This window comes from Dreissena polymorpha, chromosome 7 (genome assembly GCF_020536995.1).
Source record: "Dreissena polymorpha isolate Duluth1 chromosome 7, UMN_Dpol_1.0, whole genome shotgun sequence".
In the NCBI taxonomy this organism is placed as follows: domain Eukaryota; kingdom Metazoa; phylum Mollusca; class Bivalvia; order Myida; family Dreissenidae; genus Dreissena; species Dreissena polymorpha.
The window spans coordinates 61,528,198-61,552,928 of NC_068361.1; the positions used below are offsets into that span (position 1 = coordinate 61,528,198).

Sequence of the window (24,731 nt, forward strand, 5' to 3'; positions counted from 1 at the left end):
TCAACATTTGAAAATTCACAGAAATTTACTTTTACTTACTTGAAAAAAAAACACATATTGCTTGTGTTGCATTCAATCATAATTTAATTTTAATTGTCAATTTGTAATCATAAGATTTTTTTTCCCAAAATCTGCACATGGGGCTTTTTGTTGATTCATCCCAATTGAACGTCAATTACATCAGATTTTTAAATACAAATATCATTATATCCCACAATTCTCTTCATTGTTTACTTCTGAACAATGGCGATAGTTTGTGTTTATGAAATTCTCAATCACATTTATAGCCAATATTGAGCACAATCGGATTAAAAAATCAAATGTGCTTTTAATGAATTAGGGACCGAAATGAAATGTCAGGAAAATTGTCAAGAAATGTTTTGATTTAGGCAAGAAAAGTTTTGGCATGTATGATGACTTCCTGACACATACCATCAGCTTTCAATGTGCATGATTCTTGTTTTACAGCCAGAAGAGTTTCCTGTGTTGAAGGTATTCCCTGACAGCTAAACTGCCTTCCATCTGTCTGAACTCAGACCTGTGAATGTTATGTCCTTCACTATCCCTGCATGTGGTGTTTTATTCCCTGCATGTGCGTACAGTTTAGTGAGGGACACCACTTTCTGCTTTTATGGTATTTTTGTTGAAAGGAAGTCTGATCTTAGCAAAATTCCAGTGTAGGCAGAAAGTGTCCTCCCTGATTAGCCTGTGCTGACTGCACAAGCTAATCTGGGACGACCCTCTACGAACATGCATTAAACCCCATTTTGCCAGACTGAGGCTCAGTTCTATTGCACTTAAGTGTTTCACAATCGCCCAGTTTGTAAGCTGAGTTACATTTTGTTGAGTGGCCCACAATGCTTGTATTTCCCAATCAAGCAATTCAATGTTACCATAACAATTGTTCTTTCCAAAAAGACCATGATGACCTTGATGTCCTTTGAATACTTTACCATAAGAAGTGTTTAACAACAAGTTTTTTAATTCTTTTTTTCCCACTGTAATGTATTATTTATGTATTAACCTATTTGCCTGTGATTATAGATATTGATAAATGGGGTATGAAAAGCCTCATGAAAGTTAATCTATCATTTTGAATCTCAGATGTTTCCAATGTTGGATCTTATTTGAATACTTGAATGGCAATTATTCTTTCCTTTACTAACTGTTCACTTATTGTTAATTGAATACACATGCCAACAATAAAAAAGAAGAGTCATTTGGCATTAATATATCAGACAACAAAACCCCGTCCATATGCAGAGATAGTGGAGGATGTGACAATCTTGGTTTTCATTTTTGCCCTATATTATAGACTACCTTTGATGTATTCATCAAAATTAATATCTTTGTCTTTTATCTGTTGCCAGTATTTTGTCAGTTTATGTTATATGTTGGGTGACTTGTGTATTATAATTCTGTTTTGGTTAGCACACTGCTTCTAAGGGAAAAACTGAAGTGCAAGTAACTTTCTTTAAAAAAAGAACCAAAATCTCGTTCTTTTTGCGTTTTATATATATGTCTGGATTTTCATAAACCAGTCTCAGTATTATAAATTATAACTTTTGAGCATTAAAACTAACTTTATATTTTCCAGTAATATTTTAATGAATAGCCAATGAAAATTTGATCAAGAAATATAGGTCTGGCACGAGTTGTCATATCATACCATATTTTATTAAACAAAATCAGGAATTTTGTTAGTAAGCGAGCCTTTGGCAAGCTTACTAACAAATTTACTGGATCTAATAAAATATTGTATGATATGACAACGAGTGTCAGATCTTTTTTATAACATGCTTTAAAATGAGCAAATTAAATAAATATTTACGCAAACATAATGATAAATCCCGATTGTTGTTTACATTTTATGACCTCTTTTGACATTGCAACGTCATTTCAGCAAAATAACAAAATGAGATTGGTCAATAAACAAAAACTAAGCCAATGAAAATGCTTAAAAAGTATATTACACATGTGTAAGATAAAAAATATATGTACATGTAATGGTTATATTACATAGAAAACAGGGTATGGCATGTGATAAAAATCACTTACTGGTTTAATGTTAATTTACCTTAGAAGAAATGTGCACAACAGCTCTGTTATCTTGGATTATTCATGTTTAGTTTTTGTAGATTTTTTAGTCATAATCCTGTTTTAGGGGATGATTTGCTAATTTTATGGCAAACAAATAATTTCATAATTTTGCACAATGGACATAACCACAGGCGAATAAATGCTATATTCCGATCTCTATAATGATGTAATTATTAAGCAGTTGTAAATGACTGTTCTTTGATGTTATCTTTGATGAGTTATTCCAGGATGCTATATGTCTTTGTATTCAACTTGAAGCTTTCAACACAATATTTTCATTTTAGTTTTAAAATGTAAACTTGTTTTGACAGCTTTTGACAGCAAGAATTAGAATTAGTCATCATAGAACAATCCTCTATTTTCTGTATACTAGGCGTGTAGCGGATAAATAGCTCAACAACATGGACCTGGCACTCATGAACTCCATAAGCATACATTTCATGCATGGATTAGTTTGAACCTATTTATTTTAGCTCGATTGCATAGAAAGCCTCAGGCTTATTTGAAGCGCTTTGAGTCCGCTAGAACCAGTACTTGGTGTCTATGGGGGAAATTTAAAGAACGCTCCCACAGTGGGGATCGATCCCTTGACCTCCTGATTGCATGGCGGATGCCATATCCGATACATCACTGTGACTTCTTGTTTTTAGCTCATCTATTTTTTGCAAAAAAAATATGAGCTATTGTCATCACCTTGGCGTCGGCGTCTGCGTCGGCGTCGGCGTCCGGTTAAGTTTTGCGTTTAGGTCCACTTTTCTCAGAAAGTATCAATGCTATTGCATTCAAACTTGGTACACTTACTTACTATCATGAGGGGACTGGGCAGGCAAAGTTAGATAACTCTGGCGTGCATTTTGACAGAATTATGTGCCCTTTTTATACTTAGAAAATTGAAAATTTTGGTTAAGTTTTGTGTTTAGGTCCATTTTATTCCTTAAGTATCAAAGCTATTGCTTTCATACTTGCAACACTTACTAACTATCATAAGGGGACTGTGCAGGCAAAGTAATGTAACTCTGACTGGCATTTTGACAGAATTATGTGCCCTTTTTATACTTAGAAAATTGAAAATTTGGTTATGTTTTGTGTTTAGGTCCACTTTATTCCTACAGTATCAAAGCTATTGCTTTCATACTTGCAACACTTATTAACTATCATAAGGGGACTGTGCAGGCAAAGTTATGTAACTCTGACTGGCATTTGGACGGAATTATGGGCCCTTTATACTTAGAAAATTGAAAGTTTGGTTAAGTTTTGTGTTTTGGTCCACTTTACCCCTAAAGTATCATAGATATTGCTTTCATACTTGGAACACTCACAAACTATCATAAGGGTACAGTAAAAGGACAAGTTGCATAACTCTAGATGTCATTTTTACGGAATTATGGCCCTTTTTTGACTTAGTAACTTTGAATATATGGTTAAATTTTGTGTTTCGATCCACTTTACTTCTTAAGTATCAAGGCTATTGCTTTCAAACTTCAAATACTTTCATGCTATCATGAAGTTACTGTACCTGGCAAGTTGAATTCTACCTTGACCTTTGAATGACCTTGACTCTCAAGGTCAAATTATTAAATTTTGCTAAAATTGCCATAACTTGTTTATTTATGATTAGATTTGATTGATACTTTGACAAAACTACTCTTGCCTGACATACCACAATAGACTCCACCCAAACCATCGCCCGTGCCCCCCCCCCCCCCCCTGAATCCCCCCCCCCCTATTTTTTTTTTTTTTTTTTTTTTTTTTTTTAAGATCATCTCACAAATGACCACCACACCCTCACACTATACCCCCCCACCCCCACCCCACCCCCTCCCCCAATTTTTTTTTTAAACGGTTAAAAACAAAACTATTTATTTTGATTATTTTATGTTTGAAATACCGTCCAACCATCGCACCCAAGAATCCGCCCCACCCCCCCTCCCCCCACCCGAATCCCCCCCCCCCCCCCCCCTCCCCCTAAATTTTTTTTTTTTTTTTTTTTTAAATCATCTCACAAATTACCACCACACCCTCACACTATACCCCCCCCCACCTCACCCCCCCCCCCCAATTTTTTAACCAGGTTTTCCGAAGGAAAAAACTGGTTATTAGATTGGCGAATGCGGGCGGGCTGGCTGGCTGGCTGGCGGAACAAGCTTGTCCGGGCCATAACTATGTCGTTCATTGTCAGATTTAAAAATCATTTGGCACATTTGTTCATCATCATTGGACGGTGTGTCGCGCGAAATAATTACGTCGATATCTCCAAGGTCAAGGTCACACTTTGAGTTCAAAGGTCAAAAATGGCCATAAATGAGCTTGTCCTGGCCATAACTATGTCATTCATTGTGAGATTTTAAAATCATTTGGCACATTTGTTCACCATCATGGGACGGTGTGTCGCACGAAAGAATCACGTCAATATCTCCAATGTCAAGGTCGCCACGAGTAAAAATAGATTTTTTTTTAAAACAAACTTACAAAGGGGGTTAATTTTGTTTGTTCATTTCAAAAGTTCAGTTTGAGTTTTCTCCCTTTATCAGATTTTTTTTCACAATGAAAACCTGGTTTTGTGACAATTTTGTCCCTTGTTTTTTTTTTTAAACGGTTAAAAAACACAAATATTTATTTTTATTATTTTATGTTTGAAATACCAGTCCAACCATCGCACCCAAGAATCCCCCCACACCCACCCCCCGACCCCCATCCCCCCCCCATCTCCCCCCCCCCCCCCGATTTTTTTATCCTTTTTTTCGCATTTTTGGAAGATAATGTAATAAATGTCCACACACCCACACAATGCACCCCTCTTCAGTCCACCCCTCCCTCCTTTGTGATTGAAAATGAGAGTCCCTTCACCTTTAAAAAGAAAATAGATGAGCGGTCTGCACCCGCAAGGCGGTGCTCTTGTCTGTATTTGCATTTGGTTTTGTTGATGCACGTTTTACATAAGTTATACGAGACCATAACAGTATACTTTGTGAAATATGCTTCAATCGATTAAAATAACTTCCTGATCGGAAACTAATTGAATATTTATAAGGCCACTGGTAATGAAAATTAGTTATTCATACATGTCAGTGCCACGTTAATAGTTGTTAGCTATACCAGTACTATATATCTATACTACTCACTATGTACCACAGTTTGCTTATAGTTAACTTATAAACTTTGCTTTGAAGGAGTTTTTTGTTTGGGAGGTAGGAAATACTGCACAGATGCATTCGAGTTTGACTTTGTTATTAATTCACATCGGTTTTACGGTGGACTGGTTAATAGTTTTATAGGGGGTGCAATTGGTTGGCGTATCACAGATTGATTGTGTTTTTGACCAATAGTAGATAGTTTGACTTTTAAGGAAAAGGTAATGTTGATTTAAACATTTTTATAATTATCATTGAATGACAAAGTTTAGTATCAGTAAACAAAATACTTTGTTAGAAACTTATCGATTTAGGCATCCAGTAGAATGGTTATAATGAAGTATTTATAACTTTTTGTAATTATGGGGTAGGGAGCAAAAAGTGGTCTAAGTTAGTTTGTAATAATTTTTTATCTTCCTTTTTGTATTTTTTAACTGTCTCAGTAATGATTAAAACTAACTGCATTTCTGGTGTTGGTGCACAATATATATTGTTTGTTTAACACCAATTGTTTTGTATATTCTTCACATGACACATATTGTTTTAATATTTATTAAAAATATTCCCAAACATGCATAAGCCTTTTCAAAAGCTATAAAAAAAGATATGGAGATCATAAGTGATCATTGATACACATTATAGTTCTTAACCTTTGTTAATAAAACACAATCTTATTATAAACATTGGGTACAATTGTGTTTAAGACCTTCAAGCGGTGATTATGAAATGATAAAAACCCATCATTATGCCCCCCTTCGAAGAAGAGGGGGTATATTGCTTTGCACATGTCGGTCTGTCGGTCGGTCCGTCCACCAGGTGGTTTCCGGATGATAACTCAAGAACGCTTAGGCCTAGGATCATGAAACTTCATAGGTACATTGATCATGACTCGCAGATGACCCCTATTGATTTTGAGGTCACAAGGTCAAAGGTCAAGGTCACGGTGACCCGAAATAGTAAAATGGTTTCCGGATGATAACTCAAGAACGCTTAGGCCTAGGATCATGAAACTTGATAGGTAGATTGATCATGACTCGCAGATGACCCCTATTAATTTTCAGGTCACTAGGTCAAAGGTCAAGGTCACAGTGACCCGAAATAGTAAAATGGTTTCCGGATGATAATTCAAGAACGCGTAGGCCTAGGATCATGAAACTTGATAGGTAGATTGATCATGACTCGCAGATGACCCCTATTGATTTTCAGGTGACTAGGTCAAAGGTCAAGGTCACAGTGACCCGAAATAGCAAAATGGTTTCCGGATGATAACTCAAGAACGCTTATGCCTAGGATCATGAAACTTCGTAGGTAGATTGATAATGAATTGCAAATGACCTCTATTGATTTTCAGGTCACTAGGTCAAAGGTCAAGGTCATGGTGACCCGAAATAGTAAAATGGTTTCCGGATGATAACTCAAGAACACTTATGCCTAGGATCATGAAACTTGATAGGTACATTGATCATGACTCGCAGATGACCCCTATCGATTTTGAGGTCACTAGGTCAAAGGTCAAGGTCACGGTGACCCGAAATAGTAAAATGGTTTCCGGATGATAACTTAAGAACGCTTATTCCTAGGATCATGAAACTTAATAGGTAGATTGATCATGACTCGGAGATGACCCCTATTGATTTTCAGGTCACTAGGTCAAAGGTCTAGGTCACGGTGACCCGAAATAGTAAAATGGTGTCCGGATGATAACTCAAGAACGCTCATGGCTAGGATCATGAAACTTAATAGGTACATTGATCATGACTGGCAGATGACCCCTATTGATTTTCAGGTCACTAGGTCAAAGGTCAAGTTCACAGTGACAAAAAACATATTCACACAATGGCTGTCACTACAACAGAGAGTCCATATGGGGGGCATGCATGTTTTACAAACAGCCCTTGTTATTATTATGTTTTAAATCTCATGTATTGTTTTATATCGAGTACTTTTAATAAGTTCACCAAGTAAACACTTGTAATTGTTGTAGGAAAGATAATCCAGCTGCAAATAAGCAGCCTTATTTTCCAGTTATCTCCCTTACTTTTGGTTAAGGGATCACTGTTTTCAAGAATGAAAATCTCAGCCTGGTGATTCAGGTTGAAACATTTAATTAACTATATGAAATTGCCACATAGAGGCTTTTTGTACATAGAAAGTCAAAGGGATCCATCAGACTTTTTGCAGATATGGCAATAGTCCCTTTTAGCCATCAAGGGAGCAAACTCAGGTAGCGAAGCAAGGGAGATAACTGAATAGATTTTTACTAACAAAAAAACTGTCTCCACTGTCAATCGGCATGTTGCTATATTTGTACACAGCCTCTGAATGAGAACCACAGGTTCCAGGCATACAAAAGCCCACGGGTAATGCTGCTCTGTGATTGGTTGGCTTGGTGTCATGTGATTGTCAGACATTAGCTGGTTGAGTTTGGGATTGGTCTTTTAGTCTTTTCAATTGTGACATTCTTAAAATGTAGTTGAATTTTTGGAATAAATGTTTAATTTTGTCAATGATTTGCAAATTTCAGCTTTTTTAATTGATTGAATATTAGACTTTAACTTCAGCTTGAATTTTTGTATTTGTGGAATAAGGTTTGTTACATCTAAATGTATTTGTCCAATATTGAAGCTTTTTAACATTTTGTTCCATGTTCATAAACGCTGTAATATTAATTTGATGTTGATATCTTCCAGCTGTTATTGCTTTGAAACTAGTATTTGAAACAAATTATCTGATGACCAATATTTTCATCAACAAAAGATAAACCATAGTTTATGCCAATGTGTCATTATATGCGGAAACATTTGAGTATAATATCATTGTTAAATTATTACATTGGAAATAAGAATTTGCATTTAGTTTTTAACTGGAAAATTAGACCAGTAAGGAAGCCTGGGTGACAGGCAGCTCTAGTTAGTATATTGTTCTAGTAAAGTATGTGACAAAGTTGTTATTTGAATTCCTTTTAATGAAACCTTTAAAACACAAAAAAGACTGGATTAAAAAGACTTGTTCACAGTTGGAAAAAAATTGTGTAAGATTAAACACTTTTTGTCAATTATGTAGAAAATAAATGTATAAAGAAAGTGTTTTATATGCACTGTTTAATATAAATTGCTGTGTGCCAAATGGGTAGCAAATTTGCTTTTTTCAATAGAGGTCCTAGGTTTGAATCCAGGGGAAGCATTTTATTTATTTTACTTTCTTTCTTGCTATAATAATTAATTTGAACTACTCCAACCATTATTGGTTTGTCAGTGAATGCATTTAATGACATAAAAAAAGCTAAAAACTGTGAACAAGTCCCTTTAAGAGTAAGGGTCAGGAGAAGAGACTAAGACATGGTAGGCTTGTGTCAACAAGTGGAAATGTAAAATAACTTTCAAATGTCTAACTTTGCTTCAACTCAAATTTTGATTACGTGTTTGTTGTATCATTGTTTTTTGGTTCAGGTTTTAAGTTATATATTTTTACTCTGTGTTGGTTTATGCATTTACTGAATATTAAGAAATGTGTTAAAAATCATTGTATATTTACTGAAATTCTTAACTATAAGTTGACTTTATAATACTATAAGCAACTTCAATCATATTCATTTGTTTGGGTGTTCATAATTCTCCATTTGAAACCTTTATTTCATACTACGTATTTATTTGTATTTAAGTATCAATTAGTTTTCCTTGTAATTGCAGAAGAAGCGAGCCCAGAGGTCCCCACGTCCCTACCCCATGACTCCTATGACAGCTATGACCAACTCAAAGATGGAGTTCGACCAAGAAGGGTACGCTGTATGCTTAGTATTTCATGCTGTACTGATTCAGGTGCACAATTATGAGAGAATGTGTGAGTTATGTGCCCTTAAACGTAGGCAAGTTTTTTCTATATATTTAACACAATTGCACATGTGCACCTGCTTGAAATAAGCAATTGCAGGTGTATTTAATCACTGTTCTAGTTTTAGGAGAAATTTTATTTACCTGTTTTTGAAAATATTTGCGATAATTTCTGCCTTAGGATATTTGTTTGTTTCTGTGGTTTTGTAAGAACAAAACTAGAAACAACTGATTTTTGCTGAGCTTTTAGTGTCAATATTTTTTATTTCTTGCAATCATTGACACGAATTATAGTGTTATTGAGTCAGTTAATCTTTATGACAGTCTACAATTGTTAATTGATAATTGCTTTGTATTTTAGCTTTCGTTCGTACTCAAGTAATACATTCTCTAGTGGAGACAATCAGGGGTAAACAGTCTGTGTAAAGTGTGTACCAGCATGCCTGCATGGACATTGCATGAATATTATTAATCAGTACAGTGTTTTGTTGTGATGTTTGTAGCCATACAGTTGGTCTTTTAATGATTGAGAGATATGGAACTAAATAATATCCCTGTATACAAATGAGTTATCCCATGAATAAACATGAGTAAACATCATGATTGGAATGAGAATATGCAATTGTTTAGTTATTTTCCAAATTAATTGGTTATATAAAAACAAAATCATGCATCTCTAGTTTACATTACTTTCCCAACAACACATTCATGCAATATATACCAAATAGAACATTGACAAAAACTATTTTTCAACACCATATCATGTCACTCATTCAGGTTTACAGAAATGGCTCTAATACATGTACATGAATCGCATTCTTGGAAAAGGGGGCTTAATGCATGTGCGTAAAGAGTCATCCCTGATAAGACTGAGCAGTTAGCACAGGCTATTATTTATGACAATTTCCGCTTTTATTGAATTTTCCATTTAAAGGAAGTCATTTCTGAAATAAATCCAGTCTTGGCAGAAAGTATTGACCTTGATTAAACTTTACACTCATGCATTAAGCCGCTTTTTCCCTTAGGACAACCCATTGCTCTGCCCCATAAGGAAAAGGGCATTATTTGTACTTGTATACTTCTCTTGTTTCAGCATTTATGCTTGTTGCATCACAGTATTAAAAACTGGAAAATGGTATATTATTGATATTAGACAATTACTTAATAATGTGCAATTGATATGTTGTGTGGTAATAGGTGGCTAGACATATGAAAATTAGGTACCGCTAAATAAAATGTTCTCTCAGTATTAAATAAGACTTTGTCCCTTTTAGGCATTAAAATCAATTTTAATTAAATGTGGGTTCTAAAAGATCACTCTAAACTGGTCATTGTCCAATTAATGGTGAATCTTAAATGAGTTATAATTATTCTTCAAATGTCTCATATGTTAACAAAACTTTTACATAAGTGTGAAAGCAAAATTCACAATTCACATTTCTTTATTTTTTTGTTGGGTTTTGTTTGTCGAGCTTAACTATAAGAAATATTGCCACTAGTGGGATACAACTTTATAAAAAAATACCTTTCGAACTTGCTTATCTTTGATCATGTATCTTTTTTTCAGAATCAGCTGAGTTATAGGCCTTAATTATACCCAAATAATAATATTTTTGGACTAAGTCTGTTGCATATAATTCAAAATGTATTGTTGAAAGAGCAATTAACTCTGAAAAACAAACATGTTAATCAGCATTTAAAGTTGTGCACCTCGATACTTGAAATAGCCACCAAAGCATTTGTTGGTGACAGAGGTATGGCCTTCTTAAGCAAAACAATACATTTTTTTTACTTGTGTCCCATGTTAACTCACAACTGACAGATTTACTCAACAATATAAAGATAATTATGAGTATGCGAACTATTGCAGCTGTGATTTGTTGAACAATTTCTATTGATGCAACCTGCTGCTCTCTATGACAACCAGCGTAACGTGGGTGCTTGTATTTTGTACAGTCACATACACATATCAAATTCCACTATACTTGCATGGCATAAAATAGCATGTGTATCTTAAACACCATGTAAAATCGATCCCCTGGATCAACAACTCATTGTTTAAGCTGGTCAGATAAGTGTTTATGTTATATTATATAGTCGATCCGTGTTCTGGGAACTCTGGGCTTAATGCATGTGCATAAAGTGTTTCCTATATTAGCCGGAGCTGTCTGCACAGGCTAACCTTAGACGACAAATTTGGACTAAACTGGATTTTAGTTTACAAAAAGGACTTCATTTAAACGAAAAAGGACATAAAAGTGGAAAGTGTTGTCCCACATAAGCCTGTGCAGACTTCTGAGGCTTATCTGGGAGGACACTTTACGTGCATGCATTAAGCCCAGTTTTCCCAAATCTATAACTCAGTGGTCGGGCTGGGCAGATAAGCGTGCCCATTCCTACGAGACTCAGTGGTTGGCTTACGCCCGGGCGCACTATTGTCAACAGGTATCAGCTCGCTTAACATCTTCACGACACTATTTCCAGCTCTAACAAATATAAGCGCTTTATTGTCAGTTGTATTCACAGTTTTCAAATTTCAGTTGCACAGTCTTGATTTTTGTACAGTGTATTTGCAGAGCTCCTTCAGTTGTATCTACAGCTTGATGGCTTGAATTACATGTACAAGATGCAATGTTTTGCTGTGTGCACTGCATGGCTATTTTATTTCAATGTACAGTATAATGACTTCAGTTGCATTTACAGTTGTTTAGTTTTTAGCTGTTTGAACTAATATAAGTAAACATAATAGTTGTATGCACAGCTGTACGAGTGTGCTTGTATGTAGAGCTTTAAGATTGTATATTATGCAAAGCTTTATGGAAATTAGGGAAATTATGAAAATATATGTAAATTATTATGTCGTCAGTGGATTGTACAATTTAGTGATTGTGACATTGCCTCTATTTTAGTTACTTCAACCAATGAGTAATAATAGTCCTTCAGTTTTATTTTAATATCAAAAGGTCATATGAAATACATATATTTTCACATTTAGTTTTACAGTGTACATGTAATAGTGTTGTTACAATGTCTTCATTTAATTAATCTTGAACTGTTGTCTTTATTGGTTTTATTTGTGCTTGCTTGCAAATACTTAAGAGTGATTTTGCTGTCTCTCTTTGCTTTGCAACCATGAATTTAAGTACTGTCATGATTAAATGGCTGCATCGAAAACCTAACTTGAGCTGTGTTCTGGGTAAACTGGGCTTAATGCATGTACCGGTACGTGAAGTGTCAACCAAGATTGGCCTTTGCATAGGCTTATCAGGGATGACACTTTCCACTTTAATGTTTTTTTGCAAGTCTCTTATAAACACAAATTCAGTCTAGGCAGAAAGTGTCTTTTAACCCTTTCCCACTCAGAGCCAAATTGGAAACTGGCTCTGTGCAAACAGCATAAAACCAAAACAGTCTGCGAGTAAATTGCAGTCTGTTCAGGTTTTATGCTGTTTGCTGCTCATCATTATCTAAGGTTTGGAGATGAAGCCTTAAAAACTTGAATCTAGTAACAAAGGTCTTAAATTAAATATAACTTTCTAAAGCAATACAAATGCGTGAAAATATCTAAGTATCTAAGTGGTAAAGGGTCAATAGCCTTTTCTCGACTGCACAGACTAATCAGGGAGGACATTTTATGGACATGCATGAAGCCCATGTTTTCCCAGAAGGAGTCTCAATTCTATAATTTGAACATTTGAGTACAATAATTACCAATAATTATTTCATGCAGTACTGATTCTACCCAGTAAATGAGCTTGATAACCATGTTACCCAGGTCTTGTTAAAATATAATTATGTGTATGATTTTAAAAATAAATTTCTTTGAAGTGAGAACTGCAAAGGAATCTTGATATGTGTGCAGTTTTCATCCTGAACGGGAGAAATTTAAAAACCTTCAACTCAGGTTTAGCATATGGCAATTAGAACTGAATCAAAATAGGAATGACCTTGATTTGTTATGTATTTCTAGGAGGAAAAGTGTGTTACAATCAAGGTAACAAAACATGCAAAGGATTTTTACGTTGTAACATTCTATACAAAGAATCCACAGACATTAGATGATATTTTGTCCCATACAACGCTTTTGAATGTATATGCATAGTTTTCTAGTAGTAATCATATGAAACTTTTGATGTTTTGTAAAATGATTATTTGCTATAGCCACCTTTAGGCTTGTCTTACTGTAGTAGTTTAGCCTTTTTTCAAAAAGATTTTGATTACCTTTGGATATAAAGAAAAAAAAGAAAAAAAATTAATATGAACTGTCTAACGTATGTTTCGTTTTGATACATGTTCTATCTTTGTAAGAGGTCTATGAAACGAAAATGTTATTATTCTAATTTCTTCAAAAATATATTTCTAAAACATGTTCTAATCTATGTTCAAGATTTATAAGCAATAAAATGAATATATCAATCAACAAAATGGCTTAATGCCCAGTACTGGTAAAAATAATCTTGTCAATTAATTGTAGCATGTTTAAACAAATTAATGTTATTTTGTTGTAGTATGACTCTTAGACAACAATAATCACAGGATTTTGCATTAAAAAATACCACTGCTGATCTGCTTGTTTGCCAACTTATATTTTGTAATGTGCTTTTAATATTAAAAAATTATATGTTATTGATTACCATGACTTAATATTAAAGTTTAAACTTTATTTTAGGTGAGTTTCTATTGTTAATGTGTGCATTTCACAAATTTACTAGTAAAAACTTCACACAGTCCTTCCTTACTTTTTCTATAAATGTTGTCTGTTTCACTTTTGAATGTAAAGGCAGTACATTTGACTGCAGTTATACATTGTACATTTGACTTCAATTAAACAATGTACATTTACTGCATGTATGCAATGCACATTTTACTACATGTAAACAATGTAAACATTTACTGTATGCATTTTACTACATGACTATGATGTTCATTTGACGATACACATTCATATGATGTACATTTGACCACATGTATACAATGTACACTCAAGTCTTAACTGCATATATAAGATGTATATTTGACTCCATGCATGAGATGGACATTTCCAGGAGGGGGACACATGCCCTTCCAGTTATTAAAGCAGAGACAAACATAAGCCAACCCTGGCAGACTTATGTGGTCATTCTAATTGTCTACTTCAGACACTGACCCATCCAAAAATTGGACCAATACTTGCATCCTGTTTTCAGTCAGTTTAATTAGTAATTCAATTAATTTATCCATTAGCTTGCCAACAAAAATGCAATAATTCAGTGATATATAATATTATTCTTTCAAACAAACTGGCCATTTGAGGTAATATTTTAAAACAAAAATACTTCTGATTCAGTCTTAAATAATAAGACTTCCAAAATTACTGATGGAGAGTCTAGAGGTGAACATGTGTCAGGGCCTTCACATATATGGATTGACATTTGTCTGGGTAGGCAAACATCTGGGAGAGCATACAAGCCACGTTCTGGGAAAAGTGAGCGTCATGCATGTACTTAACTTGTCGTCCCAGATAAGCCTGGGCAATCTGCACAGGCTAATCAGGGACAACACAATCCGCTCTATTGTTTTTTTTCATTTAAAGGAAGTCTTTTGTTAGCAAAAATCCAGATTAGGCAGAAAGTTTTGTCCCTGATTAGCCTGTGCCAACATGCATTTAACCTGTTTTCCCAAAGCAAGACTTACATGTGAGCCAGACTAACATTGAACAAGATTGAAAAATTATGTCTGGGATGGCATATGTCGACATTTGTATTTGACTGCATTTACGTGACTGCTGGTATTGTGTCTGTCCACAGTATCACAGAGTTGCTTGAGCTGCCGAGGGACATACTGGTTCAGGTCCTGGAGAACACGCGACAGAGGTCAGTACTAGCTTTACCAGGCTAAGAGTTCGCCATTCTTGCTGATTTAGAGCGTTTTAATGCCCCTGGCAAACTGGTTTGATCCCCAGCCTTACCATACAGTGTATGTGGGATTTGGAATCCTTTCCACCATCTCTGATGATCCATGTAACACTTATAACTTGTAGTTGCCCGTTGAAGGGGGTGTCTTTGAAGAAGTTATTCCAACCAAAATTATGTAGAACAAGGACCAGGGTATCATTTAAAGTAATGTAGGAACAATATTACACTTTCATTAAAACTGCATGAAATGTTCAATTAAGGAACTTATATCTTTGCCATTGCTTCTAGAAATCAGGTAGTTGCACTGTATGTGAACTTTATTGCAGTGATCTGATGTCTAAGGACCGCATCCGGGAGATTATCCGGAGGTTTATGCCGCTTCAGTTTGAGCGAGGAAACACTAACGTCTCCATCACCAGCCAGGATCTTCTGCAGCAGAAAAAACTTGCCCTGCATGAAGGTGAGTGGCTGGTTGTAAGAATATTATATTCTCTTTAACAGTTTAAATTACAGATGTGAAAATGTGCCTTATCAATAGTCAGGTTGTGTTTTCTTCGTTTTATGAATAAGATTTGGCTGTCAATTTGGGGAATAATTTATTGACCAAATGTCAAAGATAAACTTTGAATTTTGAAAACATTGCATTATTTTAAAAAGAATATCATTGTTGAAGGGAGCTATATGAGGCCTCAGCTACAGCTGGAAATATGCCCTAAATGTACAACCAACTTTTAGTTGAATGTTATAAGTAGACAATTCATGTAAATGGTATTTATCATCTGAATATGTGAATCTTCCAGTTATCAGTTAAACCTCCAATATATATGAGCCTTGCCATGGGAAAATGGGGCTTAATGCATGTTATTAAGTCCCAGAATAGCCTGTGCTGACCTGACAGCCTACTCATGGACAACACTTTCCCGCTAGACTGGATTTTCATTAAGAAAAGACTTCCTTTAAACAAAAAATTCCATGAAAGTGAAAAGTCCCAGACTAGCCAGTTCAGAGTGCACAGGCTAATCTAGGATGACACATTATGCATATGCATTTAGCCCAGTTTATTCTCAGAACGTGACTTTTATTATCTCTGATTTGAGTTTATCAGATTAAGAAACTGCAATTATGTACAACACTTTTCCCCTAAATCCCAGATATATTTATCAGTTAACAAGAGCCTTTTGTCAGCTCCATTTAATGAAAACCAAGCCTGTGTTCTACCTGAATGCTAACTACACTGGTTAATCTGGGATGGCACTTTATTTATGCACATCCATTCAGCCCCATTTCCCCAGAGCGAGATTTGAATTGAATGCATTCCCTAACAATCTTTTCTAGGTAACAAGAACCTGCGTCAGCCCCAGTTAATGGAAACCAAGCCTGTGTTCTATCTGGATGAGGACGTGGTAGACGAGGTGGACGAAGACAGGCAGAGGCCCGGCAGCCCCTACGGCTCTCTGAAGGAGCTCTACTTCGGGGGCAACGGGCAGGTTGGGGATCTCAACAGATACACCAAGCCCCTACCCGCTATTAGTGGTGTGTGACCTAGTGTGGTATTTGGGAGGGGTATGGGGGGTTGAAAGCTGTAAAATCAATGTTTATTGTTTTTTTTGTATTATAATGTTTTTAATACTCATTTGTATCTTCATATTTTTATTGACTTGTTGATAATTTTGACCAATCATTTTATACTTGTACTTTTAAATATGGCACATGAATACATAGTCCACTCAATTAACTGTAAATTCTTGTGCAAACAACCTGAAGGCGTAGTTATTTATTTCTGTCTACAGGTAAATTGTTCTTTAGGTCCTTTTCATGTGATACAATGTTTTTGTGTGAATGTTGTTTTCTTTCGGAGTTTATTCAATCACATTGATGTAAAATTATTACAATTACATTTTTATGCTTAAATTGATTGATAATAGTGTCAAATGTTATTTATATAATGCATTTATCACTTCAAAGAAAAAGCTACAAAATAATAGGAATTTATTATCACTGAACATTTGAAGGACAAATGGATATTTATTTTTCCTATTTTCTATATCATAAAATATTAATTGTACCATTAATATTCTGCTTAAAGGTCAAAGATCAGCCAGTGCAGGAGCAACTCTAGCTACAAAAATCCCGTCAATATCCCTCGGCCTCCCAGAGTTACCCAGCGGCATACGACACACAAAGCCTTTCACCTATAAGAAACAGGCAGACTTTGACTTCACTCTTGGTAAGGGATCATTTATTATATGGAATCGGGCAGAAGTTGTTATTTTGGAAAAGGGGAAATCAGGGATAGGGAGATGTTGTAACATGGGAATTGGGAGATGTTGTTACATAGGAATTGGAAGATGTTGTTACATGGGAATTGGGCGATGTTGTTACATGGTTATTGGGAGATGTTGTTACATGGGAATTGGAAGATGTTGTTACATGGGAATTGGAAGATGTTGTTACATGGGAATTTGAAGATGTTGTTACATGGGAATTGGGAGATGTTGTTACATGGTTATTGGGAGATGTTGTTACATGAGAATTGGAAGATGTTGTAACATGGGAATGGAAGATGTTGTTACATGGGGATTGGAAGATGTTGTTACATGGGAATTTGGAGATGTTGTTACATGGTTATTGGGAAATGTTGTTACATGGGAATTGGGAGATGTTGTTACATGGGAATTGGGAGATGTTGTTACATGGGAATTGGAAGATGTTGGTTATTGGGAGATGTTGTTACATGGGAATTGGAAGATGTTGTTACATGGGAATTGGGAGATGTTGTTTCATGGGAATTGGAAGATGTTGTTACATGGGAATTTGAAGATGTTGTTATATGGGAATTGGGAGATGTTGTTATATGGGAATATGAAGATGTTGTTACATGGGAATCGGAAGATGTTCTTACATGGGAATTGGGAGATGTTTTTACATGGTTATTTGGAGATGTTGTTACATGGGAATTGGAAGATGTTGTTACATGGGAATTGGGAGATGTTGTTACATGGTTATTGGGAGATGTTGTTACATGGGAATTGGAAGATGTTGTTACATTGGAATTGGGAGATGGTGTTACATGGGAATTGGAAGATGTTGTTACATGGGAATTGGGAGATGTTGTTACATGGGAATTGGAAGGTGTTGTTACATGGAAATCGGGAGATGTTGTTACATGGTTATTGGGAGATGTTGTTACATGGGAATTGGAAGATGTTGTTACATGGGAATTGGGAGATGTTGCTACATGGGAATCAGACGATGTTGTTACATGGGAATTGGGAGGTGTTGTCACATGGTTATTGGGAGATGTTGTTACATGGGAAATCGGAGATGTTGTCACATGGTTATTGGGAGATGTTGTTACATGGGAATTGGAAGATGTTGTTACATGGGAATTGAGAGATGTTGTCACATGGTTTTTGGGAAATGTTGTTACATGGTGTTTTTGCATAAAACAAGGATAAGTCGTAAAATGGGAATAGACACAAGATTGTACCAGTGAACAGGAATAAGTTTTTACAAGGGAATAGGGACAACTTGTACAAGAGAATAGTGATAAGTTGTGATAAGTTAATAAATTGTGAAAAGCTTAAAGTTTGTTGAAGGAAAAATAATAAATAGTTACATGTGAATAGGCAGAAGTTTCTACAAGTTGTAACATGGGAATAGAGATAAGATTGGCCAGACTAAAGGCATAAGTTGTTATATGAGAATGAGTATATGCTTGTACAGTAGAGAACGAAGTAGTATTCTGAATTGGAAAAACCAATGGACTGTAAAATGAAAACAGGATAAATTGTTAAATTATAATATTTATTTGTTTGGAGAGGGGAAATTAGTATATATAGTTACATGTGAATAGATATAACTGTGTACAAGATTTAAAAAAATGTGTGTTACATATGAAAAGGGATAAGTTTGTTTAGAGAACACAAATATGATGTTATATGGAAAAAGAGGTTAGCAGTTACAAGGGTAAAGTAATAACAGAATTACAAGATAATAGTGTATGGTGTTACAGGTAAAAACAATAAGAATGCAGAGAAAAGTGATCCATTTTAACATCAACATAAAGATACAATGTTTTTTTTCTGAAAATAGGGATATGTTGTAACATGAGATCTGGGACAAGATGTTACACGAAAAAGAGTATAACTTTAAACATGATTATAATGATATCTGATGCAAATACTGGGATATTTTCATAAGAAAAAGGAAAGGCTGTGACATGAGAATATGGATATAGCTTGACAAAAGTTATTATACAAAAATGTGTCCAAGTTGTTACAGGAGAATAGGGAAAAGTTGTTATATGAAAATATGGGTTAAGGTGTTACATAACAATAAGAAGTAACAAAAAGGGGTAAGTAGTAACATTATGATTAGGTGAAGTTTATCAAAAGGGGTAAGTTTTAATAAAGGAATGGAGCCAACTAGGTTTTCAGTTATATGATTTACTTAGTAATATGTTTGGTAAATTAGAATGATGTTGATGTTGTTTGTATGTGTAAAATCTCAGGACGAAAGCTCCACTCTGCATCTGCCAGACTGTCATCATCAAGATTGTCTTCAAGATCATCTCTTAAAGGTTCCATCATGCACCAAGTCTTGTTTTCATGTAGTCTTGTCTATTTATAGCAGCAGTACTGGTTTGAACCTGTATTTTTGGCTCTGTGTTATACTGTCTTATCATGGATGATGGTGCTATATGTGATAAGGTGTCATTTCTCCAGTTCTAGATATTTTATTATGGGAAAGGTCTAGGACAGAATGGCAGATCATGTTTCTCTTGGTAATTTTAAGTGAAATTGTAACTGATTTTAAAGAAAAATAAAGAAACAAAGAAAAAAATTGCATGGTATTTGGTTTGGAAATAAATATTTTCAAACACTTTTGCCAAATGTTTACAGTGAAATTGAAATGAAACCTGCTTTTTCAACTTTTTCTGTTTGTTTTGTTTTTGTGGGTTTCTTCAAAACAGTCAATTGAGAAATTTCAATTTATTTACCGGTATCTTAATTTGTTTCATTAAAAAATTAACAAAGTGATAAACATTTGTGTTTTGTTTATGACAATTCTAAATAGATAAAGACAAACCATATTTGCAAGAAATAATTCTACTGGCAGGCTTAATGGGAGAGCATCCTGCTCCTATGCAGTCCTAGATCTCTCCCTGTTACCGGTGATTATCACTTGAAAATCTGTTGTTTTCATTTGAGACTAGAAAGATACTTCCCTCTGCAATTTATTCTATGGAATTACTGAAATGAATTTCCTGGACTAACTGAGTTACTTACTATCTGTGAGTCATAAATTCTATTTAACAACTGTGGACTTGGAAATCCACAGTTAATGCATGTGCATAAAGTGTTGTCTCGGATGAGCATGTGCAGTCTTAGGGATGACTCGTCCTGCTTTTATGGATCTTTTTGTTTCAAAGAGTCTTTCGTAACGAAAATCCAATCTAGACATAATTTGTCATCCCTTAATTGCCATTGCAGACTGGACAGATGCGCATGCATGAAGCCCAATTTTACCAGAATGCTTCTGAAATCTAAAAAAATGCATATTTAAAAAATTGGCAAATACGTTTGCCTAAAGGCTCCTAAAGATATTGACAAAAACCTGCACAAAGGAAAGACTTTCTAGCCTCAGAATAAATATGGTGGTAGTATATAGTATTATCTCAACTACAGTTCAGTTTCTCTTCATTCCAAGAAAGTTAAATACAATCTGCATATCAAGGGTTACACATAACACTGTTGCATTAGCTTACAAAGGGATGAGTGGTTTTTCATACAAGACATTTAATAAGTATGGGTTTTTTAGGACACTTTGAGTGCTATAATTAGCTACATTTGCACATATATCCTGAAAGAGAGTCTATGATATACAGGTGGAAAGGAAGAGAAACTGGGTCTTTTTACAGGTGTGACTTCATTTACTGTAAAAACATTATGGCGGGAACATTCCATTTAGGTTGGATACATGCATGCATAATAAATTGTATACAAATATTATATTGTATTTTACCCCCATTTATGAACTCTTAACATGGTCAGTACTCTTTTCCTTTTCCTTATAACTTGTGTTACTATTGGAAACCCTGAGAGCAATATATAATAATTGTTTGAGCATTAAATCACATTTTTATAATTTTATTTTTAAGGGAGGTGTCCACGAAGTTGTTGTTTTTTAGTCATGGATGAAAAATAGCATAAACTGTATAGGAATAATATAATACTTATGCCTTTTAAGGCATAAATGTAAACTATAAATACTATTTTGTTGATTAGTGATCATCAATTGAAGTTAAGAAAATTATAGAGGGTTTGTGCAAAAAATGGAATAACTTGGAATGTTTCTGTTGTTTTTATTAGAATTGTTGACAACACGTCGATCACTTTCCTTAAGGTAGCGCACCTGTGATTTCTTCAAAGATTGAAGAGCCTTTTTACCTGTTTACTTATGGATATCTTATTTAAGCAGGTACTAATGTGAAGTTGTTGTTTCCGAGTGGTTAAGGCGACAGACTAGAAATCTTTTGGGATCTTCCCGCTCAGGTTCAAATCCTTTCACAATTGTCAATGAAATATGAAATGTCAAGGTCGTTAATCAAGGTCAAAGGTCTTATAATATTATCTCCATTTATGACATTTTAATGCCTCCAAAGATTTTAATATTTCTTCTGATTTTTTTACCCTACGACCATTACCACATGAAACTCCTATGCTGTCTGATGAAATTTCATGAACTTCACAATCAGAATCATTGGTAATAAATTGATGTCTCCATTTTCTAGTTTAATATCTGCAATTATTGAACTGTTCATTAAGATTATTCTTCTCCATTACCAGGTGATCTGGTGAGCATAAAACTCACATTTCAAAAATTAGAAATATGGTTTGTACTGTAAATTGTTGCATTCCTCAGATGATATGACATAACTGTAGCTTGTTTTTTCCCATGATAATATGATGTTTTGCAACCTCAGTGAAAGGTAATGGTCGCAATTCAAGGGTCAAGGTCATGAATGTAAGTTTCCACTCAGGGAGAATTTTAAATGTTTACATTTTCGCATTCAATACAAATTCTCCTCTGTAAAAGGTCACAATTCCAGGTTCAAGTGCACAAACTGCTGACGATCACAAGCAGTGGACTATTGGGACAGAGAACATTGATATATTATTGCTTTTCTTCCAACGTCATGATTGTCTTCTTATTTTCTTCAAAAATACGGTTGCTTTATTTTAATATTGATTTTGTCTATTTGTTCTGCTATGAGTTTGTTAGCCCTAAGCGAAATAAAGTTTGCTAAAATTCTTACTTTTGAGAATACATAAACAACGAACAATAAATGTATTGAATCGTTCTGAAGATATATCAGAGAATAATGAGGCCTATGGAAGGATATTAAAGCTACTGGTAGCACTAGCATATCAAAGAGTGTAGGTTGCATAATGGATAAGAGCCGCGCTTTGTTAAAACGAGGCTTAATGCATATGCGTCAAGTTTCGTCCCTGAATAGCCTGTGCAGTCCACACATGTTTATCTGGGATGACACTTAACGATATGATGGATTTCTTTGTTTTCGGGAAGTCTCTTCTAAATGACAATCCAGTCTACTCGGAGAATTGTTGTTCCTTATATTATAAGCGTGTGCAGACTGCACATACTAATATGGGACAACACTTTATGAACATGTATTTAGCACCATTTTCCTAGAGCGCGGTTAATATGGTTTTCATCTAGCGATCAGGATTTGCCTGGTTTGATCTTATTTCTCAGAGCATTCTCAATATCTTCTCAAAAGACACAAATAGTTTATTCTGCTTATGAAAGTGACATTATAGTTCAATACAATCTGTAGCGTAGTGTGATGGAATAAAGACACACACGCAAATCAAACAGGAAGTATTCAGCAAATTCAACAGGAGATGTAAGCAAGAAATGACATTTAAGCTTGGGGATCCAATTTTCAATGCTATTAATTTGTATATGTTAGAAATCGTCTAGGTGAATTAATTTATTTTTCGCCATAAGTTATACACATATATATGTACATGTCCTTGCTATTCTTGTAAATTGAAGTTTTGTAAAGTAAAGTAGGTCACTATCTCAGAAATACAGCTAAAATCAATAGGTTTAAGCTAAATGTGTATTTAGACTGTGTGCTTTGTTCAATTTAGTATAATTTTATAGTTTGTACGATCAATTCTGTTTGTGCTAGCAGGTTTATATTTAAACTTCACTACTGTGATGGAATTCTTCACAACTTTCAATCTGTCTCTTTTTGAATAAATAGGTCACAATTTGGTGTAGTTGAGGATTATGGTGATAAAAGAACAAGAATTACTATCAATATAAATGATATCCATGTACGAACAAAAGATTATTTATTTAAAAAGTTATTTAAACTTTATTTTGAAATAGAAACCTTTAGTTTATTCAGTATTGTACATGTATGAATCATGAGGTCGGTTGCAATCTTTCAACCCAAATCAAATTCCTTACAATCATTTATAAAAATCTAAAGAAATCCCTACCCACACTGTTTGCTCCCTAGGGCCCGTTCCTACCCCACCCACCAGTTACCGCTCGACGGAGACACCTGGCTCAGACCACGGTACCGCTGGGCGTGCCAACATGCCCTCTGAAGTGTCCAACCGCAGTGAGCACGGCAGCGACACCAAGAAAATGACATCAGCCAGGGTATATAAGACCTAACTTTTGTTATCCTTTTACTACTCAGATAAGCACCTTGAAGTGCTTGTAGTTCTTAATCAAAGTACTGACAGTACTGGTGTGACGATGCTTTGTAGTTCTTAAAATGTCACGTTAACCCCAATACCTTTCTTACTTGATTCAAGCTTTAAGGCTTCCTTTTTGCAACCTAATGATACTGATTAGCAGCAAAGGGCATTAATTGCATGCTTTTCTGGTTTATGCTAGTTGCATATACCCACTTTATCTTTGCTTTTTAGTAGGAAAGGGTTATTTAAGTAAATTGTGCTCAATTTATGTTGTTTTTCTTTGATATCCCTAAAATATTGTTTTGTTTTAATCACCCATGTTTTATTCCTTCGCAAAAGAACTTGAAACTTAATTCCAATGCAAAACACATGCTAACAATTCAAGCTCGTCAATTATGATTATATCCTTTCAGAGTACGCCAGACCGCCCACTGCACAATGTGTCTCCCACATTTTCAACGCGGGTACCCAAGGCTCCTGCGACCACGCCAGCCACCAACCAGCCCTCATCTCCCACCAAGTCAGTCCTGCGTGATATCACAGGCTCCACCATACCAGCCTCCCCTGGGGACTGGGCAATGCGTGAGAAGTCAACCTCGCCCCTGCAGATCATCAGGGCACCTGTGAACACACCTGGGTCTCTTATGCAAGAAACTGGTGGGTGGTGTTTGCATTACGAAATTTATGAGGTTGTTCCCTTTTTGAGACTGTTTTATGTGAGGACCCAGTGTTTGTTCAAGCACTCCTACCTGATTAACTTACGAGACTTCCAAAACTTCTATCGAATTTCGAATTATAGCTGCTATTTTGAGAATTTTTTTGATAATATCCATTTGCTTAAACTTTCTTTATAATATTTGTCATAAGCGTACTGGGTCTGTTTGACCTATGTTAACAAAAACATACATTTTATAAATAAAATTTATAATAACATTTAAACAAATCATAATCTTCATTGAACTTTTAATGTTTTTGCTGTTTGCTACATCCACTAAGTATCAATTACAATGTGTAAATAATGGATCATTG

The 24,731-nt window shown here is 35.0% G+C and overlaps 1 protein-coding gene across 8 annotated transcripts in view; it reads left to right on the forward strand.

Annotated features, from left to right (window-relative positions):
- Positions 1-24,731, forward strand: part of LOC127837841 (uncharacterized) — a 48,059-nt gene that overhangs the window by 19,459 nt on the left and 3,869 nt on the right. The window contains exons 7-15 of one of the 8 annotated variants that reach the window (XM_052365235.1): positions 469-492; positions 8,921-9,009; positions 9,423-9,470; positions 14,848-14,913; positions 15,282-15,415; positions 16,291-16,488; positions 17,042-17,182; positions 23,516-23,661; positions 24,116-24,359. In XM_052365235.1, coding sequence (XP_052221195.1) covers positions 469-492; positions 8,921-9,009; positions 9,423-9,470; positions 14,848-14,913; positions 15,282-15,415; positions 16,291-16,488; positions 17,042-17,182; positions 23,516-23,661; positions 24,116-24,359 — 1,090 coding nt within the window. Of the gene's footprint in view, positions 1-468; positions 493-8,920; positions 9,010-9,422; positions 9,471-11,425; positions 11,507-13,031; positions 13,056-14,847; positions 14,914-15,281; positions 15,416-16,290; positions 16,489-17,041; positions 17,183-23,515; positions 23,662-24,115; positions 24,360-24,731 lie in introns of all 8 variants that reach the window. The other 7 variants (XM_052365233.1, XM_052365238.1, XM_052365239.1 and 4 more) reach the window with 7 other exon arrangements.